Source organism: Aedes albopictus, chromosome 2 (assembly GCF_035046485.1).
Source record: "Aedes albopictus strain Foshan chromosome 2, AalbF5, whole genome shotgun sequence".
In the NCBI taxonomy this organism is placed as follows: Eukaryota; Metazoa; Arthropoda; class Insecta; order Diptera; family Culicidae; genus Aedes; species Aedes albopictus.
Window position 1 is genome coordinate 43,753,221 of NC_085137.1, and position 12,622 is coordinate 43,765,842.

General features: G+C 40.7%; 2 protein-coding genes across 2 annotated transcripts; both read left to right on the forward strand.

Annotated features, from left to right (window-relative positions):
• Positions 1-313: 313 nt before the first annotated feature.
• On the forward strand, positions 314-1,209 carry LOC109421414 (uncharacterized). The gene is made up of 2 exons (XM_019695894.3): positions 314-473; positions 618-1,209. Exons 1-2 carry the CDS (start codon positions 443-445, stop codon positions 1,115-1,117), a joined length of 531 nt encoding a protein of 176 aa, XP_019551439.3. The 5' UTR covers positions 314-442; the 3' UTR covers positions 1,118-1,209.
• A 6,219-nt stretch (positions 1,210-7,428) lies between these two features.
• Positions 7,429-11,930, forward strand: LOC134288897 (uncharacterized). Its single transcript, XM_062854828.1, has 6 exons — positions 7,429-7,762; positions 7,819-7,946; positions 8,184-8,495; positions 10,015-10,216; positions 10,283-10,624; positions 11,262-11,930. The coding sequence occupies exons 1-6, from the start codon at positions 7,642-7,644 to the stop codon at positions 11,738-11,740; spliced, it is 1,584 nt and encodes a 527-aa protein (XP_062710812.1). The 5' UTR covers positions 7,429-7,641; the 3' UTR covers positions 11,741-11,930.
• Positions 11,931-12,622: the final 692 nt, after the last annotated feature.

The following is a 12,622-nucleotide window of genomic DNA, read 5'->3' on the forward strand; positions in this document are numbered from 1 at the left end:
GAAAATACCCCATAGAAAACTACAAGAATTCAAAACGTGGAGTTTCACAATCGACCCAATTTTCTCCGATTTATTGCAATTTTTATAATCATCGAAAACAATCTTAAAAATGTTACTAAAAGCATGAAATCTAAAGAATTCTTTGATATGCTCAGTTCAAAATCGATAAAAGTCACTTACACCTTTTTGCATCTGGGCCCCTCAATTACGATAATCCAAAAAATACCAGATTTTGTGTTGCACGTACTCAATATTGTCCTATCATGCTTTAGCGTGTTCACTGAATGAGTGATGAGTGACGAGTGATAATGCATGAGATGAGCGACTTTTGTGTCTTGATCATAAATTTTGCTTCCGCAGATCATTTTGCGCTGAGATTAGCTCTTGTGTTCCGTGTAATTTGTGTTAAGAAATACCAGAATTTTAAATAATACTGTTTGTCATGTCGTCCTACGAGACCTACGAGGATTTAAGTATGTAAATAAGCAATGTTTTACTGAACTGATCCTAAAACGTTAACAAACATTAGACAAGATTGATATATAACAACTTCCTATCTCGGCCATACATTGCGCATTTTTCCGCGCTTCTCATAGAATCCATCAATTTCTTTACAGCCCGGGGCTCCCATAGCCATGAGGAGAATTGTGTTTGTGTGTACTGTGGTGTAATAAAACAAATGAAAATAGCATGTGCAAGGGTTGTGACACGGCAACCAACGCCTGGCGTTGCTCCGATCCCAACCGAAAATCAAGCTCCAAACGATCCCGGCATTGAAGAACCGGCCAATGTTGCAGCAAGACGACAAATGGACAGTCTACGGACCCCCCAGCCACCGCTGCCCGGCTGGGATGATATTGAAACAAAACTGGAACAGCAGGAGCTGCTTCGAAGAATTGCATACCAGTTCATGTCTGATTCGTCATCGGAAGATGAACAGAAACCGTCGACCTCGGGAATCCAGCCCACCGAAGGCCGAGCAGAGGCAGCTGAGTTGGACTGGGAGGTGGTCAATAGGCAGAAGTATGATCCTCCCAAGGAAGAATTTTGCAATGTGTCGGACTTGGAGGATGCATACAAGGATCTGGAAGAGGAGGAAGGAAAGGACAAAAATTGACTGTGCTAGCATTTATGTGATGTGATAGCATTTAAGAAACAAATTATTATATTAAATGACGCTAAATACCTCCATAACAAGAATTGGTTTTGCTATAGGCATAAGAAAATCACTTAAATATAACCTCAAAAATTTTACAACGCATTCCAACTTTTCTATCATAATCAATGAGGGTGTTAGAAGCAAAGGGGTGTAAGTGACAAAAACCCACTTTCGAGTAAATGATGTTTAGAGTTTTTCAACAATTTTTCAGTCAATATAAAATCTATAAAGGTTCAAAATCAACCTTTGCATCTGGGTCTCTCAATTTGGATGAAAATCCTGTGGTGATTTCGTCATAAAATCCTACTAATTTGTCAAGAAATTGATATTACTTCGGTGATGCAGGAGTCTCAAAAGAAACACAACATACAGTTTTTTCTAAGAATTTCATTAAGCACTGAATAAGCACTCTATCTGTTCTATCTAGCATCTTCCCTGGTTTCAGGGATGGGAACACTCACTTGCAAAGAGTTACACTCACTTGCAGTTTTCGCAGCTCAGAAGCGTGCAATCAAGAAACGATGTATGGACGACTTTTGCCTTGTGGTTTTGGCTAAAACTTTGCCGAACCACAACATCTTAAAACGAATAATTGCGCAGAAGACACCGACACAAATTATTTGATACGAAATTGCAATTTTATTCATGATCCCGCACTTATGCTAACTGCGAAAGGGGTCCAGTGGGGTGGGAAATGCGTAATAAGAGTTTCCTCAGGGAATTATTTCAGATATTCTTTCACAGATTTTACAGAAGTACTTCATGAAATTACACAAAACAATACAGGATTCATCTTTCCTGATGGGAATTTCAAAAGGAATTCCAAAAAATTTTCTGAAGTAATCTTTGGAAGGGTTTCTGCAGGAATTTCTGAGAAATACCTGGAAGAACTGCTTGAGGAATTCCTATGACAATTTTATACGATAAAAATCTGATGAAATCTTTGGACGAGCTTTTGCAGTAACCCTAGTCCAGTAAGCTCTGAAGAACTTTAGGAAATTTTCTGAGGAATTGAAGGAAATTTTTGTGGAGCAATCCTTGAAATAATATCAGCAGAAATCCGCAGACAAAGAATTTTGGGATGAATACTCTGGTGAACCCTTGAAGAATTTTTTGAAGATACTAAAAAAATAACTGGAGCAGAGTTTCCCATTTCTTATGTATCAGGTATCAGAAGGCCGGCTCCAGTGGCACCTTATCCTCCATTTGGGACATTTGTGCCATCGCCAAAATAATAGCCTATTTCATCATCTACCTGAGGGAAGAGGAAGGAAATAGTGATAAGTTTGGGGATAAGGGCAGGTAGGGAAATAGGTAAAGTACCCTGGAAAAGGATACTAACGCATAAGCGTACCACAATGGGTTTAAATAGCGCCCTGAAAAGGGCACTGCAATAACGCATAAAGCGAAAGAGAGCCTATAGCTCTTTACCACAGCGGGTTAAGAAAAACAAAATATCCTGAATATTCAGGTCTCTGAAGTCAGTTTCACTTAAGTGTTTACCGAAACGCAGATGCGTAATAACTGGACAGTTGCATATCAAATGATGCGAAGTTCCATAATCGGATTCACAGCTATCACATGCAAATGAATCAGCTTGCTGAATATTCGCCATGTGATAGCTGAGTCGGCAGTGGTCAGTCAATGCTTTGACCAGAATGCTGCAATTCTGCTTTGACAGATTTGTAAGATACTTCGCCACTCTTGGAGAAGGCTCAGTACAATACAATTTTGTTTGACGAAATGACTCCAAACTATTCCAGTATTGTTTGTGTTGAGTAGCAGCCCAGGTGTGAATCTGAAGCTTTACCCAACACTTCGATATCGGAATAACTGACTCAGGGCCAATGAAGTCATGTGACGCTCCAGTGCAGAGCTAACTCATCAGCCAATTCATTTCCAGCGATGGAAGAATGGCCAGGTACCCATACAAGGTGAACAGCGTTTGCTGAATTCAGCTTCTCGATTTGAGTTCGACAAGCGATAACTATCTTCGACCTGGAGTTGGCCGAAGCAAGTGCTTTAATAGCAGCCTGGCTATCTGAACAGAAGTATATTACTTTGCCCATTACGTGCTGCTGAAGTGCTGATTGCACTTCGCACATAAGAGCAAAGATTTCGGCCTGGAAAACGGTGCAGTGTCTACCAAGTGAGTAAGGCTGATGCAGCCTCAGCTCACGAGAATAACCACCATCACCTGCTCGACCTTCTAGAAGGGAGCCATCAGTGTAACATACGATGCCGTCTGAAACAGTGAAGAGAATTGTCAGACAAAAGAGGCACAAAACAAGCAACAAAGAAGGTGCGACGATTACTCTTTATCCCTACTGGTAACAGATAATGACATGATCTCGAAATTTTTTGTTGCAGACAAAACGGAAGCTGAATTTGTTGCGTACTATTCAACTCGTGAATAATCAATTATTGCTAACCCAAAGTCGAAACTGTTTGATGATAGAGCTTCGCCAGAGTTGCAGTGTTTACCGACTCGAAGTTACCGTTCGAAAATCGCAATGCAAGGCTTAAAAATCTCTAAACTCGTGGTGTACGATGATGTTAATCCCATTATTTTCAAGTTGGGACAAACTTATGTCGCATGGGTTTGTTTGTCGCAACAAATACAGGTTGCGACATTGTCATTATTGTTGCGCGATGGTTGAATTTTGATTCACTGGTCTGAAATATTTCTTTCCAGATATCCAGATGTCCATTCTTCCCGGGAAGCGAACTTCGTGGGAAATGTCCTGTATGGAAAATTACAAGCAATTGTAAAATCACTTGGAGCAAGAACAATTTTGTCCCAATTCACCAAAAGTGGAAACAACGAGGTGTGTGTTGATGTGCGGTTCACAGGAGTTTCCTCTAGTAGACCAAGTTCCCGTAGACGGAAAGTGCAAGAAAGTGCTTCTTGTTTGAGATGAATGTGTAGTGGAGCAATTTCAAAGAGAACTTCGAGCGCTGCCGTGGGAGTTGAAGAGAATGCCCCAGACATCGCAAATAAGCACATCCTTTGCAGATGGCCTAACTTTGATTGGATCGTTCTCATTTCGCCCTTTTACCACCACACAAGACATCCATAGGCCAATATTGGCCAAACAACAGTTGTGTAGACCCATTTGATATACTTGGGTTTAAGACCCCAAGTTGTACCAAAGGTTCGCCGGCATTGCCCGAAGGCCATACAAGCTTTCTTGATTCTGAACTCAATGTGAGGTGTCCAGGAAAGCTAGGAATCAAGAATGACTCCAACATACCTTACCTGTTCAGTCACATTGATTTCAGAATCAAAGAGACGCAAAGGTCGAACGCTATTACGGTTTCGGCTTTCCGTAAAAATAACAATAGATGATTGATGATTAACCTGGGCTTGTTAGGGGAATATCTGTAAATAAAAAGAAAATCGGGTTACGACGACTTGTACGAGTCAAGTACAAGACACTGAAGACGACCTTACAGTTGAGGTCGAAATACGTATCTGTCAAAGGATGCAAATTCTTAGTGGAATTCAAAGGAACCGTACTTAACCCGATTTTCTTTTTATTTATTAACAATAGATGTTTTACTCGGATTTACCGAAAGGCCATATTGGCGACACCAACCCTCAACTACCTGAAGGGTGCTTTGCATCAGGTCGAAAAGAGTGGTGATACACATAACAACTAACAATGTTAGGTAGTCGTCGCCAAAACCATAAGTAGGAAAACCGCTATTATAGAGTTGCCTCAATAGCGTATCTGCTTCGAGATTTCACAAAAGCGGTGACAAGACTCCCCCTTGGGGGCATCCACAAACACTCAATTTCCTAATCCCTGCTAGACGCAATGTCGAGAAGAGATATAGTTTTTTGAGCATTTGATGAATCCAATTGGAAATCATTGGAGATATACCATGACTCCGTGCGGCTTTCAATATGGCATCGAAAGGCACATTTTCAAAGGCACCCTCGATATCTAAGGAAACACCCAAGCAGGATTGCTTTTGAGCGAATGCTTTCTCGATATCATAAACAACTTTGTGTAAAAGAATCACAGTGGACTTTCCAGATTGGTAAGCATGTTGGTTCACATGAAGAGGCACATTGGCCAGATGAACATCACGAATATGATGATCGACAATGTGTTCTAAGAATTTCAGAGGAAAAGAGGTCAAACTGATAGGTCTGAAAATCTTTTCTTATTCATACGACGCACGACCCACTTTCCCCAAGTAACCAATAAGCATTTAAAATAGCATTCCTTCAGCATTATAGTAGCCTTTACGACAAGGCGTTTAATGCTAATTAGTCGTATATGCGCCTATAGTGCTACCTTACATCAGGTTTTGGCAAAATAACGGGCTGTCTTAGTGCTATCCCTTCAGGAACGTCGTGACGAAATGTCAAAGAAGCGTAACGCCTCGTCAAGCAAAAAAAAAACACAAAAATAGATTGACGTCTGCTTCTTGTTCTATCAGCCTGCTTCCCCACTTCATCGTCCTTCCATATTCCAGCCGGTGCTAGGTGGTACTTTTTTTGCTGATTTTTGTAGTGATGTAGGTTTGAACTTACGATCCGGAGATTGATTAATCATACCTGCTTCTGATTCTGTTGCTCCTGATCCACGATGCTAATGCTGTTCCGGTGGCGTGCGTTGATTTATTCGCCAATATAAAGAATGATTCGATAACAGCTTCAGATTCAACATCTAAAGCTTGTTTTCATTGAGATATTTCATTGTGGTAGATTAAATATCTGTGGAATATGATTCTTTCTTCCCTCTTTCAAACAATCCTATGATCCACCAAAGCATCCACCTATCCCGACGAAATGATAAATAATTGGTGATTTTTTGATGGACAAGTTCTCAATCCAATCCAGCTGCAGTAATGTTTTTTTTTTGTGCTTTTGGAAGAGTAGGGGAAAATGAAGAAACAAATTAGATGCACAAATTTGTAAACAGAAGCATAGGCTCTGTAAGAGAGAGACAATATATGTTGCCAAATGCGTAACATATCTTGTTGAAATGCTAATTAACAGCCAAAAGCTTTTGAGCAGCACAACTTATGCTAACTCAAGGCAGCAATGCATTCGAACTGCTTATGTAGGGCAGCAAGCAGTTTAAATGCGTAATACGGGCTGGTATACGGCTTATTCAAATGCTTAGTGGTTACCTGGGTCGGAATAAACTTCACAGTAATATCCCGCCAGGTTTTGGGAATATACCCTGTAGCAAAACTGCAAACAAGTATTTTTTTCAAAACATGTTTGAAATGATCAAATCCCTTCTGAAGCAAAATAGGATAAATCCCATCTGCCCCAGGAGATTTGAAAGGAGCAAAGCTATTAAGTGCCCACTCAATCGATTCTATAGTTACAATACTCCGAGCCGAAGTCAGGGAATCGTAACTACAAGAAAAGACATCAGGTTCATCCGAAGATATCATATCCACACATCCAGGGAAGTGTGTGCTGAATAAGCATTCCAGAACTTCCTCATCAGAGGAAGTCAAATCGCCATTTGGCAAACGAAGTTCGTTCACTCGGAAATCCTTAGATTTCGCAAGGATTTTATTTAACCGACTGACTTCACTCAAACTGGAAACATTTGTACAAAGGTTTTTCCAGCCGGATCGTTCAGCAGACCGGAGAGCTTTCCTGTAGGCCTTGCGAGCCGACCTGAAAGCCTCCGAACCAGCCGAACGTCGCCTGTTCCAACTCTTTCTACATTGTTTCCTGAGTTTCGCCAGATCAGAGTTCCACCAAGGGGTTCCTCTTGTGATCTTCACAGACCGTAGAGGGCATGCTTCTTCAAAAGCTTTCATGATGAAGGTCGTTGTAGTATCAACGGCATCATCTAAATCACTTGGAGTGTCAATGGATGGTGAGTATTCATGAAATTTGGCCACAACCAAATCAGTAAAAAGATCCCAGTTTGTTGACCGGGGATTCCTGAAACGCAATGTTTGCGAAGTAACATTTGAATGTTCAAAAAAGATGTAGCGATGGTCAGATAAAGATTCTTCATCTGACACATGCCAATTGGTCATCTCGCGACTAATTATACTAGAGCAAAGCGTTCTGTCTAACACTTCCTCTCTAGCAGATACCATGAAGGTTGGCCGGTTGCCAATGTTAAGTAATGCAAGATCTGTACTATTTAAGTATTCCATCAAACTGGAACCTCTCAAGTTAATGTCTGAGCACGGACAGAAATGCTGTCTGATTCATATAACCATTTTCATATTTATTCCAAGCTTCGAAGACATTCTTGGTATAATAGATTAAGATGATTGTTTCACAATGATTTGATGTTTACACCAAGCATATATTTCGATTGGACCAACGTTATTGAACAACAACCATCAAATGCTTTAACCAAGCATATATATCACTACTTGAATCCGCGTTTATCGTTGAATCACTCTTACTGTAAGGTCAAATAGGGCATACAGCAGCTTTACCGAGCCTCCTAGCTGACACAAAGAAGTTGAAAAAAAAAATCATCATGGCGACGGCAGGTCAAAACGACGACGACGATCTTGTCGAGGAGTATATTGTTGACGAAGAATTGGTAAAATTATTGAAATCTTTTGAATTATCTGCCACGGGAATCGAAGAGTTCGTAGGTATGTATAAAACTTAAAGTTTTCCTTTCACAAGTATTAATAAACTTCATTTTCAGCCAACGGATACGACATTTCGGCGCTGAAAATCATAGAACGCGAAGAAATTGAAGCTCTCCTGCCCCCACCGCATCTATCCGATCGAACCAAGTGCATTGCCGGATTGAACGAGTGGCGTCGGTCTTTGGTAATTGTTATTGTTGATCTGGCTTCAATTTGGTTTCCGAAGTAGCATCATTGACTTCCGCTGCTGTTTCTGTGTGTTAAACATTACGTCGGTGTATACCACCACTACATCCGACGTAATTTTTAACTCATAGGAACGGCAGCGGAAGTCATTTATGCTACTTCGGAAATCAAATTGGTGCAAAATCCATAACACAACTTTTTCATATAGGAAACTAATGTTCAATATATTCCACAGGGATTGCCGTCGGTCTCCACGCCGCTGAAAAGCAGCAACCCACAAGGAACCCAGAACTCAGATGCACCGAAAGTTGCGCTCGGCAATCTGTCACGACAACAATGGACCGCAAAAGCCTTGATAAATAGGTCCAAAAAAGGAAGACTTATTTGGGAAGCCTACCAAGCAACGAGTATCTTGTCAAGGAAAGACCGTATTTTCATCACTCATCTGATTGTCGACGAATTTGTCGATGAGTTTGGCAGATTGACGCGAGAGGAACTAGCCCGCCGAGCCACGGAGCTGAAGAACATTTTTCCGACAGTGGAACAGGTAATTTTTATTGTATCTTTGCGCATTTTGTGGTGGTTACTAAAGATACTAAGCAAAGACACGGAATGTGATAGTTCCGCCGAGCAACGCCTTTAAAGCACGTTTGACAGGCCTCCTGCTCGAATGCAATGACATTCATCGTAAATTTGGAATTCCAATAGTCTATTTTACGAAACGACAACAGTGTTGATATTGATATTAACACTCACGGGCTTGGGCGCAACCTCCTGTCAAATTTTAATTCATGAAATGAGCGATCAGCTGATCCGGAACGTCTCGTAAAATGGCTCATTGAAGCGCTTCGTGTCTTTACTTATATGAGCCATTTTACGAGACGTTTCGGATCAGCTGATCGCTCATTTCATGAATGAAAATTTGACAGGAGGTTGCGCTCAAGCCCGTGAGTGTTAATATCAATATCAACACTGTTGTCGCTTCGTAAAATAGACTATTGTCTTTATTGCATACATGAATATGTTTTCAAAACATCCTAACTTCTTTTCAAAACTAAAAAAATCTTTTATCACACTTATACCCCAGACAGACATGTGATACGAGTGTGATTCCTGTACAACGGTACGCAGTGTCAAGAAAATCCTAACAAGACTGACTTGAACTGAGAGAATTTTCAGTATGGCACTCATTTCAAGCGGAATTGTACAGTGATTCTTGTATCACATGTGTGTCATAAGTATTACAGTCCGCAGTACATGAGTGTCTAAATTCATTTTATCTATTCATCAATTGTCACTTCAGCACTCTTATACTTATGATATACATGTGATACAGGAATCACTGTACAATTGCGCTTGAAATGAGTGCCACACTGATAATTCTCTCTGTTCAAGTTCCGTTCTTGTTGGAATTTTCTTGACAGTGAGTACCGTTGTACGTGTATCACACTCGTATCACATGTCTGTCTGGGGTATGAGCGCTTGCACGCTGACGTCATCACTGTCTCCTTCTCTTTCTTTCCTTCGGCGTCGGTCCATAAAGCCGTCCTTGCCCTCAAAAAAAATTTGAGGGCAATGTTTACAAATCGTATGAGAATTCGATGAGGTTATGTTTTTGATGCAAGCCTCTATTAAGTTGAAAAAAATCTAGATTGAGTTTAAATAAGGGCGAAAGTATCATGATCGGGTTCTCTTCATCGACTATCTCTTCTTCAAATCAAAGTGACAAGATGCAAGTATGGTTGCACTTTTTAACACAACGACAGATTGCGATGTAATCTTGTGTCCTAGCGTACAATCAAATTTGCATCTTATCACTTTAATTTGAAGAAGAGAGAGTCAATGAAGATAAATCGATCATGTTACTTTTGCCCTCAATTTTGAAATAATTATTTTTAATTTTTATTTCTAATCGTGATTATCGGTATAATTTTTGTACACATAAATCCAAACACGATGTTTTGAAATGTTATTCATCATTTCTTCCTCCGCGCTCGCTCCGCACTCGTCGTTCGTATCTCGGTTCGTATTGTTAACTTTTTGTTTTTGTTTTGCTTCCGTATTAGCACGTCTGGTACAAACCGGCATCGTATCACGACGAAAAAGGGAAGAAGATCAAACTCGGTCGCATAGCCAAGGGTTGTTTGTTTGACCGGAACCACAACTACCGCTGCGTCACCTCTGTCCCGCCACCGATTCCTGGGCCCGGCGTGCAGCCATCAACTAGTTCAGCTCAGCCGATCGTCGACGTCATCACAGCAGATGCAGGTAAGATAAATATGATCGATTGTAGAATGTTTTTTTGTAAACAAAATATTTTTTTTAATGTTGTAGTGACAGCGTACCAGGAGACGAAAAACTGGTTCCGACACCATCACGGCGAGTTCGACGACATCAAGAAGCGGTGGGAAGCAACTAGTGCCGTTCGTTTACACGAAATCGCCAAACTAGAACAAGTAACCTATCAGCACTTGCTGGACGAATACCCGGTGCTGCGGAACACTGCCGGTTATCAGCTCGTAAATCTCGACTTTAGCTTCAAGCACGCAAAGGAAAGAGATCTTCTTTTCGCGAAATTCGCTGATTTTCGCAGTCGCGCTAAAGTAGTGTTTCCCAATGAGGTACCCGAGCTGGGGAAACCACTGTTGGCATTGCTGAACGGAGACATAAGTGAAGGTAAGTTACTTATTATTTTCCGATGTGATTGTTTTGAATCAAACCTTTGGATATTTAAAAACTCCAAACACAAATGGTCTCCAGAAAAATAGTTACTGCAAATCTTTTGCTACTCGGCTAATTCCAACTCGTTGACTTGCCATTAGTTTGAAATTACTTCATTACTGTCCCAAACAGCTAAATTTACTTTTGTTTTGTTTGTCGGAAAGGGGGCGTGAAAACTGTTGAAAAGTTTAAAGCTGTTTTTCTCAAAAGTAGGTTTGTGTCATTTGTGACCTTTCTGCATCAATTTCCTTCAATTTGAATTTATTTTATTGCTTGATACAAAGAATTCTCTTTAACGATTTTTAAGCAATCTGCTTGTCATTTTTTAAATATAATTTTACATGAACGCTTCTATCGTGTAAAAAGAATGGGCGCCATCCACAAATTACGTAACGCTCTAGGGGGGAGGGAGAAGTACGGTCAAGCGTTACGACCCTTACAAAAATTTTAGGATTTTCATACAAAACAGCGTTACGGAGAGAGGAGGGGAAAAAATGGCGGTTTAAGCGTTACGTAATAAATGGACATTGCCATGCAGTTTTAATTTAACAAACACAACACTAATTCTCCGTTTTGTTTTTATTTTCAACAGATTCGCGTGATTGCATCACAACATTGCTCCTGTTTTTCATTTGGCCCAGCACAGTTATGCGTCTACCCAATGGGAAGAAGTGGAAGCCGTCCTTGGTGGAAAGCAGTGAAAGTACAATACTGCATTTGAGAACCCTGGCGGATTATGAGACGGAGCTCTCGCGGCTTAGCCGGCAGAACCTGCTGAGAGGATTACCCGACTACCCAGTGATCGTAGTAGTCGGTCCATCAATCGAGCAGGTCAACCAATTTTTCGTAAGCTACAAAGATATAGCTTACAAAGCGGAAACATTCATCAAAGCACTCGACATCACGTTCAAGGTTTACAAAGCGTACGGCATAAGTTTTCCAATTGAAGCCAACGGACCTTGGAACTTCATGGCGTATATGTTCTACGACTTCGAACCACCCGAGAACGGAAATAAAGCTAGGATTCTGACACTTGCTACACATCTTCGCAACCAGCTACCGGCACAATGATTTTATGCTGCGTTCCCGGATGTCCATGGAAAACCTCCTGTCCATCGCTTCTCGCGACTCATCTGCGCAGAGTTCATGAGCCCATCGACGTGTATAGCTGCAAGGAGCCAAACTGTGGAAGACGATTCAGTGTACGCTATTCTTACATTTCCCACATCCAGAAACATATGCGGAACGACTCTTCTACAAGAATATCCAGTGATGAAAATATTACAGAACCAGAAGAAAACGATCATATGCTACCGTGCACATCAGGCAGCAATGTAACAGAGAGGAACAGTGTAGGTGAAGATAAAGAGCAAATTACAACTCCAAATAAAGAGCAGAAATCAGAAGCTGAACAGTTAGTTAATGTAGAGAAAATTGAACAGGAAATTAGCCGACTAAGAATAGGTTTCAACTTGAAGTGGTTAAACAAAGATACAGTACCTAGAAAGCAGGTATTTGAGTTTCAAAACGACGTGCAATCAAATGTTATTAATCCGATAGTAGATGTTTTAGGTGTTATGACAGATGCAGGCCTAATTTCACCTGATAATAGTACCATGCTTAAATCTGTATTTTCAATGTTTCAATGCTCCCAGACGGAGTATAAATTTGTACGAGAATTAAAGCAATCAGGTTTATACGAAGACCCTGTGTTTTTCAATATAAGTAATGAATTAAAACCTGCTGTGGTACAACAAAATCTAGAAATGATCGAAGATGATGTTCAGGGTGTACTAATGCCGATCAAGTTTCAGCTTCGGAAATATTTAGAATCGGAAGGAATGATGGACATATTGATGAATAGCTTGAAACCATCAGAGGATGGTGTGATAAGATCCTTAGTAGATGGCACAATTTGGCAAGGTAAAATACGCGGTTTGGACGATAAACTAG